The following is a 15,112-nucleotide window of genomic DNA, read 5'->3' on the forward strand; positions in this document are numbered from 1 at the left end:
AAAACGAACAACACATTTTTCTTTCTTGGGAAAGCTTACACATTTGTAATGACTGATAAGTTTAGCAAAAATACAATTACTGGGTGTATAAACAGCACACATATCAGAGAAATGTCAATAACTGAACATGTCATGAATATAAGCTCTTGTATCATCCTTTATAACATTCAAGTAATTAAACATGTTATCCTTACACCATAACACAATTATCTGTGCGTGCGATATAACACAACCGTTATAACTACCAAAATAACTAACACTGAGGTTTAGTCCAATACAGAAATGCTCCTGTTCAAATTAATATAAAGAAATACAATATTCATATAAAATCCAATCAGCCAGAGCTATCCTCAACTTCCTGGCAGTACTGAGCTCTGGAACACTGGAGACCCACGGCATCTGCAGGCAAGATAACAAAAGATTCCGTTTGGCACATGAACAATCTCTTAAACAACCTTTCCTGCAACCACAAGAAAGGGATGTAGACAGCACTGGTGGCCACACTGCTGCAGTCACTGGAACTGGCACAAGTTTTGTGTCCTTTACTCTCCATACAGTTCTTCTCAATAGGGTGGAGTCAAAGGCTTTTCGTCTCATTAACTCTCCTCCTCTTACTGACTCCCTTCAACCTCTGTCTCTTCGCCGCACTGTTGCATCTTTATCTCTTTTCTATCGCTACTTTAATGGTCACTGCTCCTCTGAACTGTCTGCTTGCATTCCTCCACCTTTACGACGGGCGCGTAGCACCCGTCTGGCAGCAAACTCTCATCCCTTTTCTGTCCAACTCTCTAATGCAAGAGTTAACCGTTACTCCCAGTCTTTCATTCATGCAACAGGTCAGCTCTGGAACTGTCTCCCTCTGTCTGTATTTCCTCCTGCCTATGATCTCCAGTCTTTCAAACGCAGTGTGTCCAGGCATCTCAAAATGATCGGATCTTGAATTTGGCTCTCTATTGTATTTTGTTTTTCTCTTGGAGGGAACTGTTACTGCGGGCTCATGGCCTTTGGTTCCTTCTTCCTCGCATAAAAAAAAAAAAAAAAAAAATCCATATTTATCCAGCAAAGGAATGCAAGGCTTTGCAATGTGTGCTGTCTTGTCAATGATTCTTGCCAAGGCAGAACGTTTCAGATGCTGCATAAAAGAATCCTCAGTGGGTAGATGGAGCTTGAGAAGAATGGTCTTGTTGGTTAAAAATTTCTGAGTGCGAATCTCACTCAGAGACATTGTACATCTCGGCATTCTTTGTGTAGACGGCGACACGTAACTTCCTGGCCTGACTGATATCATCTTCAGTTATGATGGCATTGCCGTCACTGCCAGTGTCCTCCAAAGCAACCAGATGAATCTTCATACTTGCTGCTAACCATCCCTTTTTGCCGGTTAAGAAGAAAAAAAGGAAAATGCTGCTGGTGGTATCCCTGCCATTTAGACTCTGAACAAATGAAAGTGAGAGGCATCTGTGTGATTGCAGTGCTTTGGCAATGTCATGTACGGAAAGGTAACTGTCTGTTGCTGTCCTCATCCGAAGTTCAGGGACAGCTTTTAATATGGTGGATGAATAATACAGGCAGAGGACAATAACATATGTATCACTTGAATGAACAATAGCCTGATCAACTTTGTCTACTTGAAAACTATACAGGGCCTACAAAATAATACGAGTGTCTGCCTCTTCATGTGTTGATTCAGGGAAGACTGTAGGTACACTTCCACCTTGCAACATTACTGATTTTGTTTCTTCACTGCAACCACCACCCAGACAAATTTTGCTGTTACCAAGACCTGAAGACCGGAGTTCACCTAGACACCATTTATTACACAAGTAGGCAAGTAACTGTGGCTTGTTTGTAGAGCAAGCAAAGAACTGAAGGACCTGGTGCTTTATAATGGAGTGACACATCAAATACTTCTACTGATTTTGGCTTACCAGTCCTCATCTGTCTTGTTGCTTCCTTCACACTTGGACTTCTGCAGCGATCAAAACACAGGTGAAGAGCCACTGCATTAGCTGGGACTTCACTGAGAATTGCTTGTTATATCTAAGTGCAATGACAGAGAACTTTTCATCTTTCACAAATGACAAACATGTGGAGATAATGGAGAATGAAAGACTGACTAGGAGGGTGTATGTAGGTGATGTGGAAGGAGGGAGCAGGAGGGAGAGACTGAGGATGAGGTGGAGGGATGGTGTTGAAAGGTATATGAGGGACAGGGGAGTGAGTTGGGGGAAGGACAGTCAAATGGCGGGTGACAGAGCGACTTGGAGGCGTCTTGTCTGAGGCCACCCTTTGCGGGATTAGGGCGTTGGGCTATAGATAGATAGAAAGATAAACATATGACAAACGACAAACCCAGTGCATACCATCAGTCACTATTGCCCAAGCCTTGTTGTACGGTGGAAGTCTTTCACAGCTGCTTATGCCTGTGTCTTCCTTTATATCCTTCACACGACTTTACTTTGTTCCACACGCTCACACTGCACCATCCACATTAATTAAGAATGAAAGGTAATTACTACATCCATGGCTTCCAATATACTCCTGTACACCAGAACCCCCACCACCAGGGTAAAGGTGTGTCAAATTACTTTCATATTATCAAAAATGAATTCCTTGTCCCTAAAAACAAAAATCCTGTATTGCACTTGAAACTGCTGCAAATTAGGACCAACTTATCAACACTTATGGATATGATAGCAAGCTTGGACGCCATCTTGCATTCTCAACTTCCGGTAGTTAGTGTTGGTGGTCAAAGGATTAAAATGATGTGCCATGACCTTTTATAACAATGCATGACCCTGAGCCACACTTGACCCCTGGGGACTAGGATTCTCTCTCTCTCTCTCTCTCTCTCTCCAAATTCCTATCCCTTCTCACCTTCTCTCTGTTATACTCAACAAATTAACTCTTAGGCTGGCTCATTCCCTAACTCAGTCTTTCCTCCTCCTCTCTCTCTCTCTCTCTCTCTCTCTCTCTCTCCCTCACCACACAATCTACCCTCCTTAACTTAGGCACTGCTAGACGTTTTTCCTGAGGTCAATATAATCGCTTAAAAGTAGCGAAAATAAAATAAATATTAATTTGAACGACTAAGCAAGAGAAAGGATGAAGTTTCTTTATATTTCGCCACACGTATTCCCGTGGGTTAAGGAAGCACCCTAACACCTCTTCCTAATCGATTTATTTTGTTTATCACACCTTGCTGTCCTCTTCTGTTACTTAAATCTTTCTAACATCGCCATACTCTGCGTAAGCAACGTACAAAGGGATATTAACCAACCAAATCCAAAAATAAATCGCTAAGGGAGAGGCGTTAGGGAACTTCCTTAACTGACGAAATTTCATGTTACACCATTGTGGGTTATGGATGCTACCTAACACTTCTTCCTAAGTGATTTATTTTGCGTATTTCTCCTTACTACCCTCTTCTATGTCATTGCAATCAATTAAATACCACTACACCCAGCATAAATAACATGAAAATCAATATCAACTGGCCGCATCCAAAAATAAATCGCTCAGGAAAAGATGTTAGGGAGATTCCTTAACCTACGAGAATACAGGCTCTAAAGCTATTCCTTGTCCCTCATGTCATCACTTGGGCCCGTATTGTCGTCGGCTAATGAAGCTCCCTAACACCTCTTCCTTACCGATTTATTTTCGGATTTGGCTGGTTAATACTCTTTTGTCCGTTGTTTATGCAGAGTATGGTGATGTGTGAAGGATTTATATAACACAGAATAGGATAGTAAGGTGTAATAAGCAAAATAAATCGCCTATGAAAAGGTGTTAGGGAGCTTAGATGAAATTTTGTTGCCTGGCTCTAGAAATTCAGGCAGAGCTTATACCCGTTTTCTCTGGTGACAGCTGGCTTAGAGAAAACGGATAGGCTAAGTAACATGGTAAACTATAAACATTTGGATAATATTGTTGACGCGTAGATAATACTGTTTTTAAAAATCTGTATTGCTGATATAAGAGACCAGGGAATGAATCCAGGGTGACTGATTTCCTAGATCTGCCTAGTTTCCACTGATAATGCATTTTTTTTTTTTTCTAGGAAGGATGCAGGGCTCGATACGATGGGGGGTTGAGGGGAGGTTGGCTCAAAATGAACACCCATGGAAAAGACTATCCCCCCCCTCCCCCGGGCCATAAAAAGCCCCCTCCCCCACTTCAAAGAAAATGTGTTCCTTATTGTTAAAAGAGATATATATATTCATTTACATAATATGATCTATTAGAAGGCGAAATAAAAACGCTTTATGACTTATTTTGAAAGAGAGCTGAGCCATTCCTTCGCGACCCAGTAACAAAGACTCGAGTTGGTGAGTTAATGATATCCTCCCAAAAATTATCACATGATTTTTGGGGGCCCATTCTCGCTTCATTTTATGCTGTCGTTTTTCGTTGTATATCCCATCTTAATTTTTTTTTTCCTTTTTTTTTTTTTCATTCATCATCCAATTCTACGTTTCCCCATGAGCAGCATAGGAGCCCGGGGCTAGGCAAGTTGGTCCTGACATTTAAGATGAGAGTGACCAGCCTCACTCATCCCTGCGTGACATTATGTGAGCAATAAACCCCAACCATCCCTTGGATATAAACCTTCACCGGCTCAATCCGATTGGAGCGCCGTAATTACTCGCTAAACCACCAGGCGCCAAAATTTGGTTATATGGTTACCACCCAGCGTAGTAAATGGATTCCTTGTGTACAGGAAAATATTTGGCTTGTTACTCAGTGTAGAGTCACCCACAGGTAGAAGGAAGAGGAGAGAATGAAGGAAAGAAAGACGGAAGAGGGAGTGTAAAGTTACCCGCTGGCAAAAGGACAAGGAAAGAATGAAGGAAAGAAAGACAGAAATTCATCCGAAGGCAGAGGGACGAGGACAGAATGAAGGAAAGAAAGACAAAAGAGGATGGAAGGAAAGAGGGATGGGGGAGAGGAAAGGGCAGACACCCGAGAGCAGCACGACATTGAGTGGATGGTGAGCGCCCCCACCTACCACACTTTTTTCCTCTCACTTTTGCTAATAAAAAAAAAATAAATAAATAAATAAAACTGAACTATGCTTCACTACTGTGGTCTTATGCTGTGGACACACCTGAAATATTCAGAATCCATTACATATTTTATCTCAGCAAGAAAATTTTGAAACCTGCTTCGTTACAGCTCTCGATTTCGGGAAGACTTTGAAGATGACACACATACTGCACATATTTAGTGTTAAAATAGAGGTATGTTCATGATTTTGAGAATACGGCTTTCTGTACCTGTCAATTGTGCTCTGGTGTCCAATGTCCATTACAGACGGCCACACATACAGACCTGATTTCGCAAATATTTACCGGAGGGGGCATACAGCACCCTGCTGAAACTCAGACAACGCTATGCTGTTGCAACCCTCCACCAGACCAAGCTACCCCCCCATCCTCCCTGCACACCTAAGCCCATAACGGCCCTCATCCCCCACCCACCCTGTATAACACTGATATTTTTTCTCACTTTTTCATTATTTTCCAAAAAACTACTTAAGACACAGCATTGTAGCTATCAGAAGGCGCCAGTTCACTATAAGACACATAGCTATGTGAAATTTCATGGCTGTGGTGAAAACTTTTTTATTTTTGGCTACAGATTACTTGCTCAGGTTGCACTGAAATATATATTTTTGTTTTCAAATAAACCACTTAAGACACAGCATTCTACCTATCAGAAGGCACCAGTTCACTATAAGACACATAGCTACGTGAAAATTCATGACTACAGTCAACACTTTCTGAGATTTGCTCTAGAAACGACAATATCTACGCCCAACCGCCCAACTCTACGAACGGACACCAGTGCTAACAATACCCCCTCTGACTTTACGTGGAGGGTAAAAAGACTGTCTCCACTCGGCTATTCCCTCCCCCTCCTCCCACACGCTTGGGCTCGTATTCATGTCGGTTAAGGAAGTTCCCTAACACCCTTTCGCAAGCTATTTATTTTGCTGCTTGCTCTTTACCGTCCTCTTCTGTGTCACTGAAATCACTCTAATGCCACCATACTCAGCAAAAATAAATTAAAAACTGATATTTACTAGCTGTGTCCAAATACAATCGCTGAGAACGAGGTGTTAGGGAGCTTCCTTACCAGACGTGAGAACGAGTCTTTTAAGGAAATGACCTGTTACGAACACTCGAGGCATCAAAAGGGTTCTCTCTCTCTCTCTCTCTCTCTCTCTCTCAACACTGATCCTATACCCCTCGCCAGGCAAACTGTCGCTTAAGCCCCGCCCCTCCTCACCCACGCTACTGGCGAGGCTTCAAACATGGAGGAAGGGTTAAGGGTCACTCAATGAGGAAAATAATATTTTTTTTTTTAATAACCACTGGCAAAAGGGTAAATACACAAGGCAAGAACAAAGTTTATGCTTAAATTTCAGTTGACCTTGCCTTGTGACCCTGACCTTTCATTACTCTTCTGAAAAACGAAAGATGACACTTTTGTATGACCATTAACCCTTCCATGGAGGTTGCTTAAAATCAGATAAAAGGCTGTTTGCGTTATAACTACCGTGAGAATATATAATTATTTTACGGTATGTTTGTATTTTAGATCAATATGTTTTTCACTGTCATGTTCGAGAGGAGGAGATAGATTGATACACACACACACACACACACACACACACAGCACAGCACAGCACAGCACAGGAAATGCAACATTGGGGAGGACAGGGCTGGAAAAAAAAAATAGTAGCTAAAGAAGGATTAAGTGGATGGCACAAATGAAGACAAAAAAGGAGAGAAAAATGCTCAGTGATGAAACGAAGTAAGAGAGGAAACAAGATTGTTGGGAAGGAGCATGGTCAAGCAAAATACTAGCAATAATAGCTAGAACACAGCTGAAATGTCCAAGGACAATTTTGATAAAGAAAATATTCCACAGCCATTGCCTACTAGAAACCAAGCTATAAAGGGACATTGAGGTCAAGGTCACTGATCTTGTGCATGTCACCTTAGGTCATCACAGTCAATAAGTCCACCAGGTTTGATGGCTCTAGCTTTAATCCTTCATGGAAAATTAGGCGACATCCAGAATATCCGGAAAAGTAGCAATTTTTGACTCCAGGCGATCTCAGAGAATAATCAAGCGATTAAAACCACACTCCATTCCGCACTGCGACGGCCTTAAGGCTATACTGTAGTAACATTTCAGCTGCCCAGCCTAAGTGGTTCTTGAGATAGTGTGGCTGACTCACTTTTCTGTGTTCCAGATAATATCCAGAGACCCGGTTGACGCATTGCCACCATATTTGGCCAATGGAGGCGGCAGCTGTCCGACTAAGCTGGCCGAGCTTTAAGGCTCCAGGCCAAATGGCCTTTGACATATTGCAAATTAATAATAATAATAATAATAAAATAAGCGATGAGGAAAGAAAAGGAGAGAGGTGAAAAAGGATTGCGAGATATGCATTAACGAAGTCACCGAAAAAACATTTTAAAGGAAAAAGAGATCAAATATCTTGTATAAAAACTAAAAAAGGAAAAAAATATCATGGAGAAGAAAATAGAGTAATATATATATCCAGGTACTCAGTGCAATCGTGTAGCAGTAACTAAATTAAGAGAAAAACGAACTAGTAGATAAATACGTTAATCGAAATAAATACGTATACGGAAAAAGGGTAATCAGCATACAGAGAAAAAGAGATGAAAGAACCAGCAGAGTGACACGAGTCTGACCCAATTAAAACTCCGGGGTGGCCATGGCAACGGGTGGCGTCCTTGTGATCAGCTGATTTACCACAACAAACACACGATGCCAGACCAAATATAAACAAACCAGACGACTCCCTTTTGGAAAGTCTGAGCGAATTGGATTGAGGGAGAGAGACCTTGTTGGAAGTGACTCTGTGTGTGTGTGTGTGTGTGTGTGTGTGTGTGTGTGTGTGTGTGTGTGTGTGTGTGTGTGTGTGTGTGTGTGTGTGTGTGTGTGTGTGTGTGTGTGTGTGTGTGTGTGTGTGTGTGTGTGTGTGTGTGTGTGTGTGTGTCGATCTATCTGTCTGTCTACAAAGTAGTTATGTATTTCGAGGTGAGGGGGAAAGAGAGGGGAAAAGAAAGTAGGGCTGGGTGACAGGAAAGAAGGAAACGAGAGAGGGAGAGAGGAAGGGAGCAGAAGTAGTGTGCGAGAGAGAGAGAGAGAGAGAGAGAGAGAGAGAGAGAGAGAGAGAGAGAGAGAGAGAGAGAGAGAGAGAGAGAGAGAGACCCCTACATTACAAACATACACCTCTCCACAATTTCATCTTCCCTTACATTAGCAGTGTTTACGTCTGTCTTCATCATCTCTCTTTACGTCTCTCCTCTTCATCATCTCTCTTTACGTCTCTCCTCTTCATCATCTCTCTTTACGTCTCTCCTCTTCATCATCTCTCTTTACGTCTCTCCTCTTCATCATCTCTCTTTACGTCTCTCCTCTTCATCATCTCTCTTTACGTCTCTCCTCTCCATCATCTCTCTTTACGTCTCTCCTCTCCATCATCTCTCTTTACGTCTCTCCTCTCCATCATCTCTCTTTACGTCTCTCCTCTCCATCATCTCTCTTTACGTCTCTCCTCTCCATCATCTCTCTTTACGTCTCTCCTCTCCATCATTTCTCTCTACGTCTCTCCTCTTCATCATCTCTCTTTACGTCTCTCCTCTTCATCATCTCTTTACGTCTCTCCTCTCCATCATCTCTCTTTACGTCTCTCCTCTCCATCATCTCTCTTTACGTCTCTCCTCTTCATCATCTCTCTTTACGTCTCTCTTTATCATGTCCCTTTCTTCCTTCCTCTCTCACTTTCCTCTCTCACTTTCCTCTGGTTGCTTTTACCGCCAGAAGTAATGCTGTGCTTCTGTGTATCTTTTTATGGCTTCTCCTTTCCCTTGGCCTTCTCTCAGCTGTTCTTTCCTCTTTTTTCCTTCAGCTGTTACTTTTCCTTCTCCCATTTCCCTTTTTTCTGTGTTAATGGTCTCTAAATCATCTCGTTGTCCTTCTGCTTCTCAGCTGTATTTTCTTCCTTTCTATATTTATATTTTAGGCGTTCTTGTTGCTGTTTTCCTTTTTTCCCTCCGCCTGCTCTTGCTTATTATTATTATTATTATTATTATTATGTTATTATTATTATTGCTATTGTTATTATTATTACTACTACTACTATTATTATTATTATTATTATTGTTATTATTATTCCTCTTTTTCTCCTCCTCTTCCTACCCCCTCTTCTTCTTCTCTTTATTCTCTGCCTTCTTCTTCTTTTTCTTCTTCTTCCTCCTCCTCCTCCTTCTTCATCTTCTTCTTCTTCTTCTTCTTCTTTGTTCTTTTCGTCCTATGCCTTACTCTTCTTCTTCATGATCATCATCATCACCATAATCTTCTTCTTCTCTGCCTTCTTTTCTTCTTCTCCTCCTTCTTTTTGTTCGCTGCCTTCTTCTTCTTCTTCTCTGCCTTCTTCTTCTTCTTCTTTTTTGTTCTTTTCGTCCCATGCCTTACTCTTCATCATCATCATCATCTTCTTCTTCTTCTTCTTCTCTGCCTTCTTTTCTTCTTCTCCTCCTTCTTCTTTTTGTTCGCTACCATCTTCTTCTTTTTCTTTTCCTCCTCCTCCTCCTCCTCCTCATCATCATCATCATCATCATCCTTCTTCATCTTCTTCTATTCCTTATTCTTTTCTTCCAAGTCTTTTATTATCTTATTTTTTTTTTATTTACAATTCTTTTTTCTCTCCTTTACGTCCCCTTTCCCCTTCTCGTATATTTCCTTCCGTATCTTCATTATTAAAAAAAATATATATCTTTCCGCCACACTATTCTCTCTCTCTCTCTCTACCATTTTCTTCCTTCTCTCCTTATCTTCCTTCCTCCCATTTAAATAACTTGTCCCAGTTTTCTTTCCTTTTTTCTTCTTTAAAATGTCCTTCTTTTGATGTCCATTCTTAATATGAATTTATTTTTTTTTTATTTCCTTTATCAGTCATATTTCCTCCATCTCCTTCTTCTCCTTTATTTCATTCTTCCTTTCAGATGTCCCTTTATTTCTTCGTCATTCCTCCTCCTCCTCCTCCCCCTCCCTTCTTTCCTTTCCTTTCCTTCCTATTTCTTTTCCTAATTTTCTTATGTCACCCTTTCCTCTTCTCTCTTCATCTTTCTCCTCGTGTTCTTCCTCCATTCTTTCCTTAGCCTTTTTTCCCTCCTTCCTTCTTCCTTTAGCTCGTGTCCTTCCTTAAGCTCTTACCTCTATGCCTTTCCTTCCATTCATCCTTCCTTCCTTCTTCCCCTTTTCATTTCCTTTCGTAATCGTCCCTACCTCCTTCCTCTCCTGTTCCCCCACCTCCCCTTCCTTCCTCCCATCCTTCCTTTCCTTCTTCCTTCCTTCCTTCGCTCCTCCATTAACTCTACCTCCTAAGATTTTTGTGTTAATAATTCCTTCTATTTTTATTACCTGACTTTTTTTTACCTTCCTTCCTTCTTTCCTTCCTTATTTCCTCCCCTCCTTCCCTTCTTAACTTCCTTTCCCTTCCTTCTCTTCCTCCCTTCTTCTCTCAGTTCTGTTCCATTCCATCTTAACTTACATTCCTCCCTCCCTCCCTTCCTTCCTTGCTTAAGATCCTTTTTCCTTTCCTTACTTCCTTCACCTTCTCTTTCTTCCCTCCATCTTTCCTTTACCTTTCCTTCCTAGCTTCCTTCCTCCCTCCCTCCACCACATCCCCTTTTCCTCTGTATTTACCTGTCGTCTTCCAAGGTGTTTGTCTGTGTGTTCCAATAATTCTCTCCTTCTTTCCTTTCCTAGCCTTCTTCCTTCCTTCTTCCCACTCCTCTCCTTTCCTTCGTTCCTTTCTGCCTTCCTTCCTTCCCTCCTTCCTCTTTCGGTTCCTTCATGTCCTTTCCTTTCCTTTCCTTTTCTCCGTTTATTCCTTAACTCATTTCCTCTCCTTCTTAACACCCATTCTTCCCTTCCATTCTCCTTCCTTCCATCCTCCCACTCATTCTTCTCTCTCTCTTCATTCCTTCCTTCCTTCCATCCTTCTATCTTCTCTCTCTTCCTTCATTCCTTCCCTTCCTTTCATCCTTCCTTCCTTCCATCCCTTAATCCTTCCTTCTTTCCTTCCATCCATCTCTCCCCTCTCTGTTCCTTCCTTCCTTCCTTTCCTTTCATCCTTCCTTCCTCCCTTCCTTCCTTTTTCTCTTCCTCGCTTCCTTCCCTTCTCTCCTCTCTCTCCCTTCCATTTTTCCTTCCATTATTCTTTCCTCTCTCTCTTCCTTCCTTCCCTCCTTCCTTCCACCCTTTACCTCTCTCACTTTCTGCCCTCCTTCCTTACATCCTTCTCTCCTCACTACACTATCTACCTTTCTTCCTTCTTTTCTCCCATCCTTTTTAATCCTCCTACCGTCCCTCCTTCCCACCTTCCCTCCCTCCCTACCTCCCTTCCTCTTTAATCCTCCTACCCTCCCTCCCTCCTTACCTCCCTCCAGTAACTCTTGTACACTATCCTGTCTATTTACCTCCACCTTACAGGCCTTGTATTTTTATGTCCCCTAATTTTCCTGTCTTTCCTGCCTTCCTTCTTGCCTGACGTCAATTCCCTCCTTCCTTCCTTTGATCCCAGCTCCCTCCAGTCATTCGCTTGTTCCTTTCTTCCTTCATTCCTTCCTTCTTTCCATCCTTCTCTCCTTCCTTCCTTTCGTCTTCCATCCATCCTCCTCTTCTTCTTTTCTTCCTTCCTTCTCTCCATTCTTCCTTCCTTTCGTCTTCCCATCCATCCATCCTCCTCTTCTTCCGCCCTTCTCTCCATCCTTCCTTCCTTTCGTCTTCCATACATCCCTCTTCCTCTCCTCCTTCCTTCCTTCTTTCTCTCCTTCCCTCCTTTCGACTTCCATCCATCCATCTTCCTTTCCTTTTCTTCCATCCATTCATCCTTCCTTCCTTCCTTCTTTAACTTCTCCTCCCTTCTTCCATAATTCACATTCTCTTCCTTTCTTCCCTCCTTCCTTACTTCCTTTCCTCCATAATTATTACTTTCTTCCCCTTCTTCCTTTCTTCCATCCATCGTTGTCTTCTTCTTTCCTTCCCTTTTTTTCTTTCCTTCCTTCCTTTCTTCCATAATTCATATTTCCTTCCTTCCTTCCTTCCATCTTTCTTCTCTTCCCTTTTCCTTCTTTTTTTTCCTTCCTTCCTAAACCTCCCTTTCTTTCTTCCATAATTCATATTTTTCTTTTCTTTCTTTTCTCCTCTTCATCCTTAATTCCTTCCTTTCTTCCTTCCTTCCATCCTTTCGCCCATCCATCCATTCTCCTTTCCTTCCATCCATCCTTCGTTAATTCAAGCAGTTCTTCCTTCCTTCCTACATACCTACAGTACCTACCTACCTACCTACCACTTACCTACCTACTTACCTACCTACCTACCTACAGTACCTACCTATCTACCTACCTTCCTTCCTTCCTTCTTTCTTTCCTTCCCTCCCTCATTCCTTCTTACTCAAACTCCTTACTCTTTCCCTACTCCCTTTATTTACCTTTATTTCTCAAGGTTAGTCTGTCTGTTCAGGAAGTTCCCTAACACCTCTTCCTTAGCGATTTATTTTTGCATATGGCTGGTTAATGTTTTTGTACGTTATATTAATGAAGAGTATGGTAATATCAAAATAATTTATGTTACCCAAAGAAGGGTTGTGAGACGTAGTAAGCAAAATAAGTAGCTTAGGAAATGGTGTTAGGGAGCTGCCTTGCAAGAGTTATCCCCCCATGAGCGTGGCGGCTTTAGTATTTGTTCAAAGTAACGCTAAGAAATTTAATTCACCAAAGACTTAGTATATGAGAGAGAGAGAGAGAGAGAGAGAGAGAGAGTAGCAGTAGAGGTAGTTGTAGTTGTAGTTGATTTTTCTTAAATAACAGAACAGAGGAATGAATAACAAATGAATAAAAAATAATAATAATGTTGCAGATTAACGGTAGTAGTAGTAGTAGTAGTAGTAGTAGTAGCTGTTGTTGTCTGCCTGACTACACGTGAACCCAGAAGACTGCAGACCGAAGATGCTCTTTTCATACACTCCACCAACCTCCTTTTGGGGGATAGGAAGGGAGCTAAGGGACGTTTGCTTTAGCCGGCCAACACAGCCACCCGGTAGTGTTGGTGTCACCCCGTGAAGGCACCAGGATACATTCATTTCAGGTAAAACTGGTTCGCTGATCATACACTTCCCTCCACCTATACATCAATAACACAGTCCTTCACCTGAGTCCCACAGAAAGTTAAAAACACAATGCATTGAACGAAACAAAAGAAAACAACATTAACTAGATTTATTTGTTATCCCGTAAGGAGTAGCCTCAGACAAATCGCCTCCATGTCGCCCCGTCCTTTGCCATTTAGTTGACCTCCCTCTAACTCACACCCTCCTCTCACATAGATCTTTCCACTCCATCCCACCATCTCATCCTTGATGTTCCCCTCCTCCTCCTCTCCCCCTCCACCTCACTCACAACACTCTTCTAGTCAGTCTCATCCCGTTACTGAATTAAAGCTTCTGTTATATATATATATATATATATATATATATATATATATATATATATATATATATATATATATATATATATATATATATATACAGTATACATATATATATATATATATATATATATATATATATATATATATACAGTATATATATATATATATATATATATATATATATATATATATATATATATATATATATATATATATATATATATATATATATATATATATATATATATATATATATATATATATATATATATATATATATATATATATATATATATATATATATATGTGCAAAGGCAATTAAAACAGCTAACTGTACGTTAAATGAAAGACACGATGAGATGAACTACAATGAGAGAAGCGATAGACGGGCCTGTGTAGGGCAGAAGTAAGGTGAAGGAAACATTAAGTAGCTAGAATGGCATTCAGTAGAGCGCATACCTCCGACAAGGCCCAACACGCAGTTCCTTTTAATTCAATCAAGTCTAATCCAATATGTAAAAAGACTACCCCCCTATAAGAGCATATTTAAATCCGCTAGATCCGGAATTTTATATGGACCCGCGCCAAACTGTACACATTCGTAGATACCCACATCCTAAATATGCCTGATTTATTTCATCAAGATTCATGCAATATTCACTGAAAACTTTACGAAAATGTTGAAAAAATGCCCTATCTTTAAATGTTAAAGAAAGTGAAAAAAAAATTCCTGGACCCGCACCTTTAAACGGATCTGCACCAAAATTTAATGGAGTGTATTCTGGGCCAAGGCCCATTCTTCTACCAAGTTTCGTGGAAATCCGTCCAGTAGTTTTTGTGTAATCTTGCTCACAAGCCAACCAACCAACCAACAAACAACGGACAGGGGTGAAAACATAACATCCTTGGCGGAGGTAATAAGAGGGAAGCCACAGAGGTACTTACTGTTATGCAGGTTTTCCTCGAGTGGGATGAGAAGGGGTATAACCACGTTCACGGCCATCCTCACTCTGAAACAAGGGGTTAGTCTACTTAGTGGGGACTGCATCTGCCAGGGTTAGGCGCGTCCACACCAATGCTTGCTGGCGCGGGCGGAAGTTCTGCATCACTGTAACCCATAGAAGCTCTTGCCCGCACCCGCCCGCGTCCAGTGGTGCCACTTGTATCGGTTACAGTGATGCAGGACTCCCACCCACACACGCCCACAACTGCAAGCATCTGGTATGGACTTATCAGCAACAGATCTGTAACTCCTTCAATCCCCTCACGTGTACTGAAACTTAGGCCTTGTGCTTAAACCTGAAATGGCAGGGGGGGATACAGACCTCAGAATTTCCTATAATGGTTTTTGACTGATGATAATGTAACGTATCTGGCCTCCCTACATGACTGTTAACTGCCTTCTGTAATATGGGATGCAGGCTGACAACACCTAATAGCCACAGGTGTTCCATAAATGTCTATCTATCTATCTATTGCCACACGCCTTCATCCGGTAAGAGGTGGCCACAACAAATCGCCTCCATGTCGCCCTGTCCCCCGCCATTTCACTGCCCTGCTCCCAGCTCAC

At 41.5% G+C, this 15,112-nt stretch overlaps 1 protein-coding gene across 1 annotated transcript in view; it reads right to left on the reverse strand.

The window, feature by feature from the left end:
• LOC145393828 (putative neural-cadherin 2) overlaps positions 1-14,760 on the reverse strand; it is a 330,222-nt gene extending 315,462 nt beyond the window's left edge. The window contains exons 1-2 of the mRNA XM_080267873.1: positions 14,606-14,760; positions 14,488-14,552 (exon numbers count right to left, since the gene is read on the reverse strand). Of these exons, the coding sequence (XP_080123999.1) occupies positions 14,488-14,552; positions 14,606-14,760 (220 nt within the window). The remainder of the gene's footprint in view (positions 1-14,487; positions 14,553-14,605) is intronic.
• Between the last annotated feature and the right edge of the window lie 352 nt (positions 14,761-15,112).

This window comes from Coenobita brevimanus, chromosome 25, assembly GCF_032717465.1.
Source record: "Coenobita brevimanus isolate Jiangsu-jjx chromosome 25, ASM3271746v2, whole genome shotgun sequence".
NCBI lineage: Eukaryota > Metazoa > Arthropoda > Malacostraca > Decapoda > Coenobitidae > Coenobita > Coenobita brevimanus.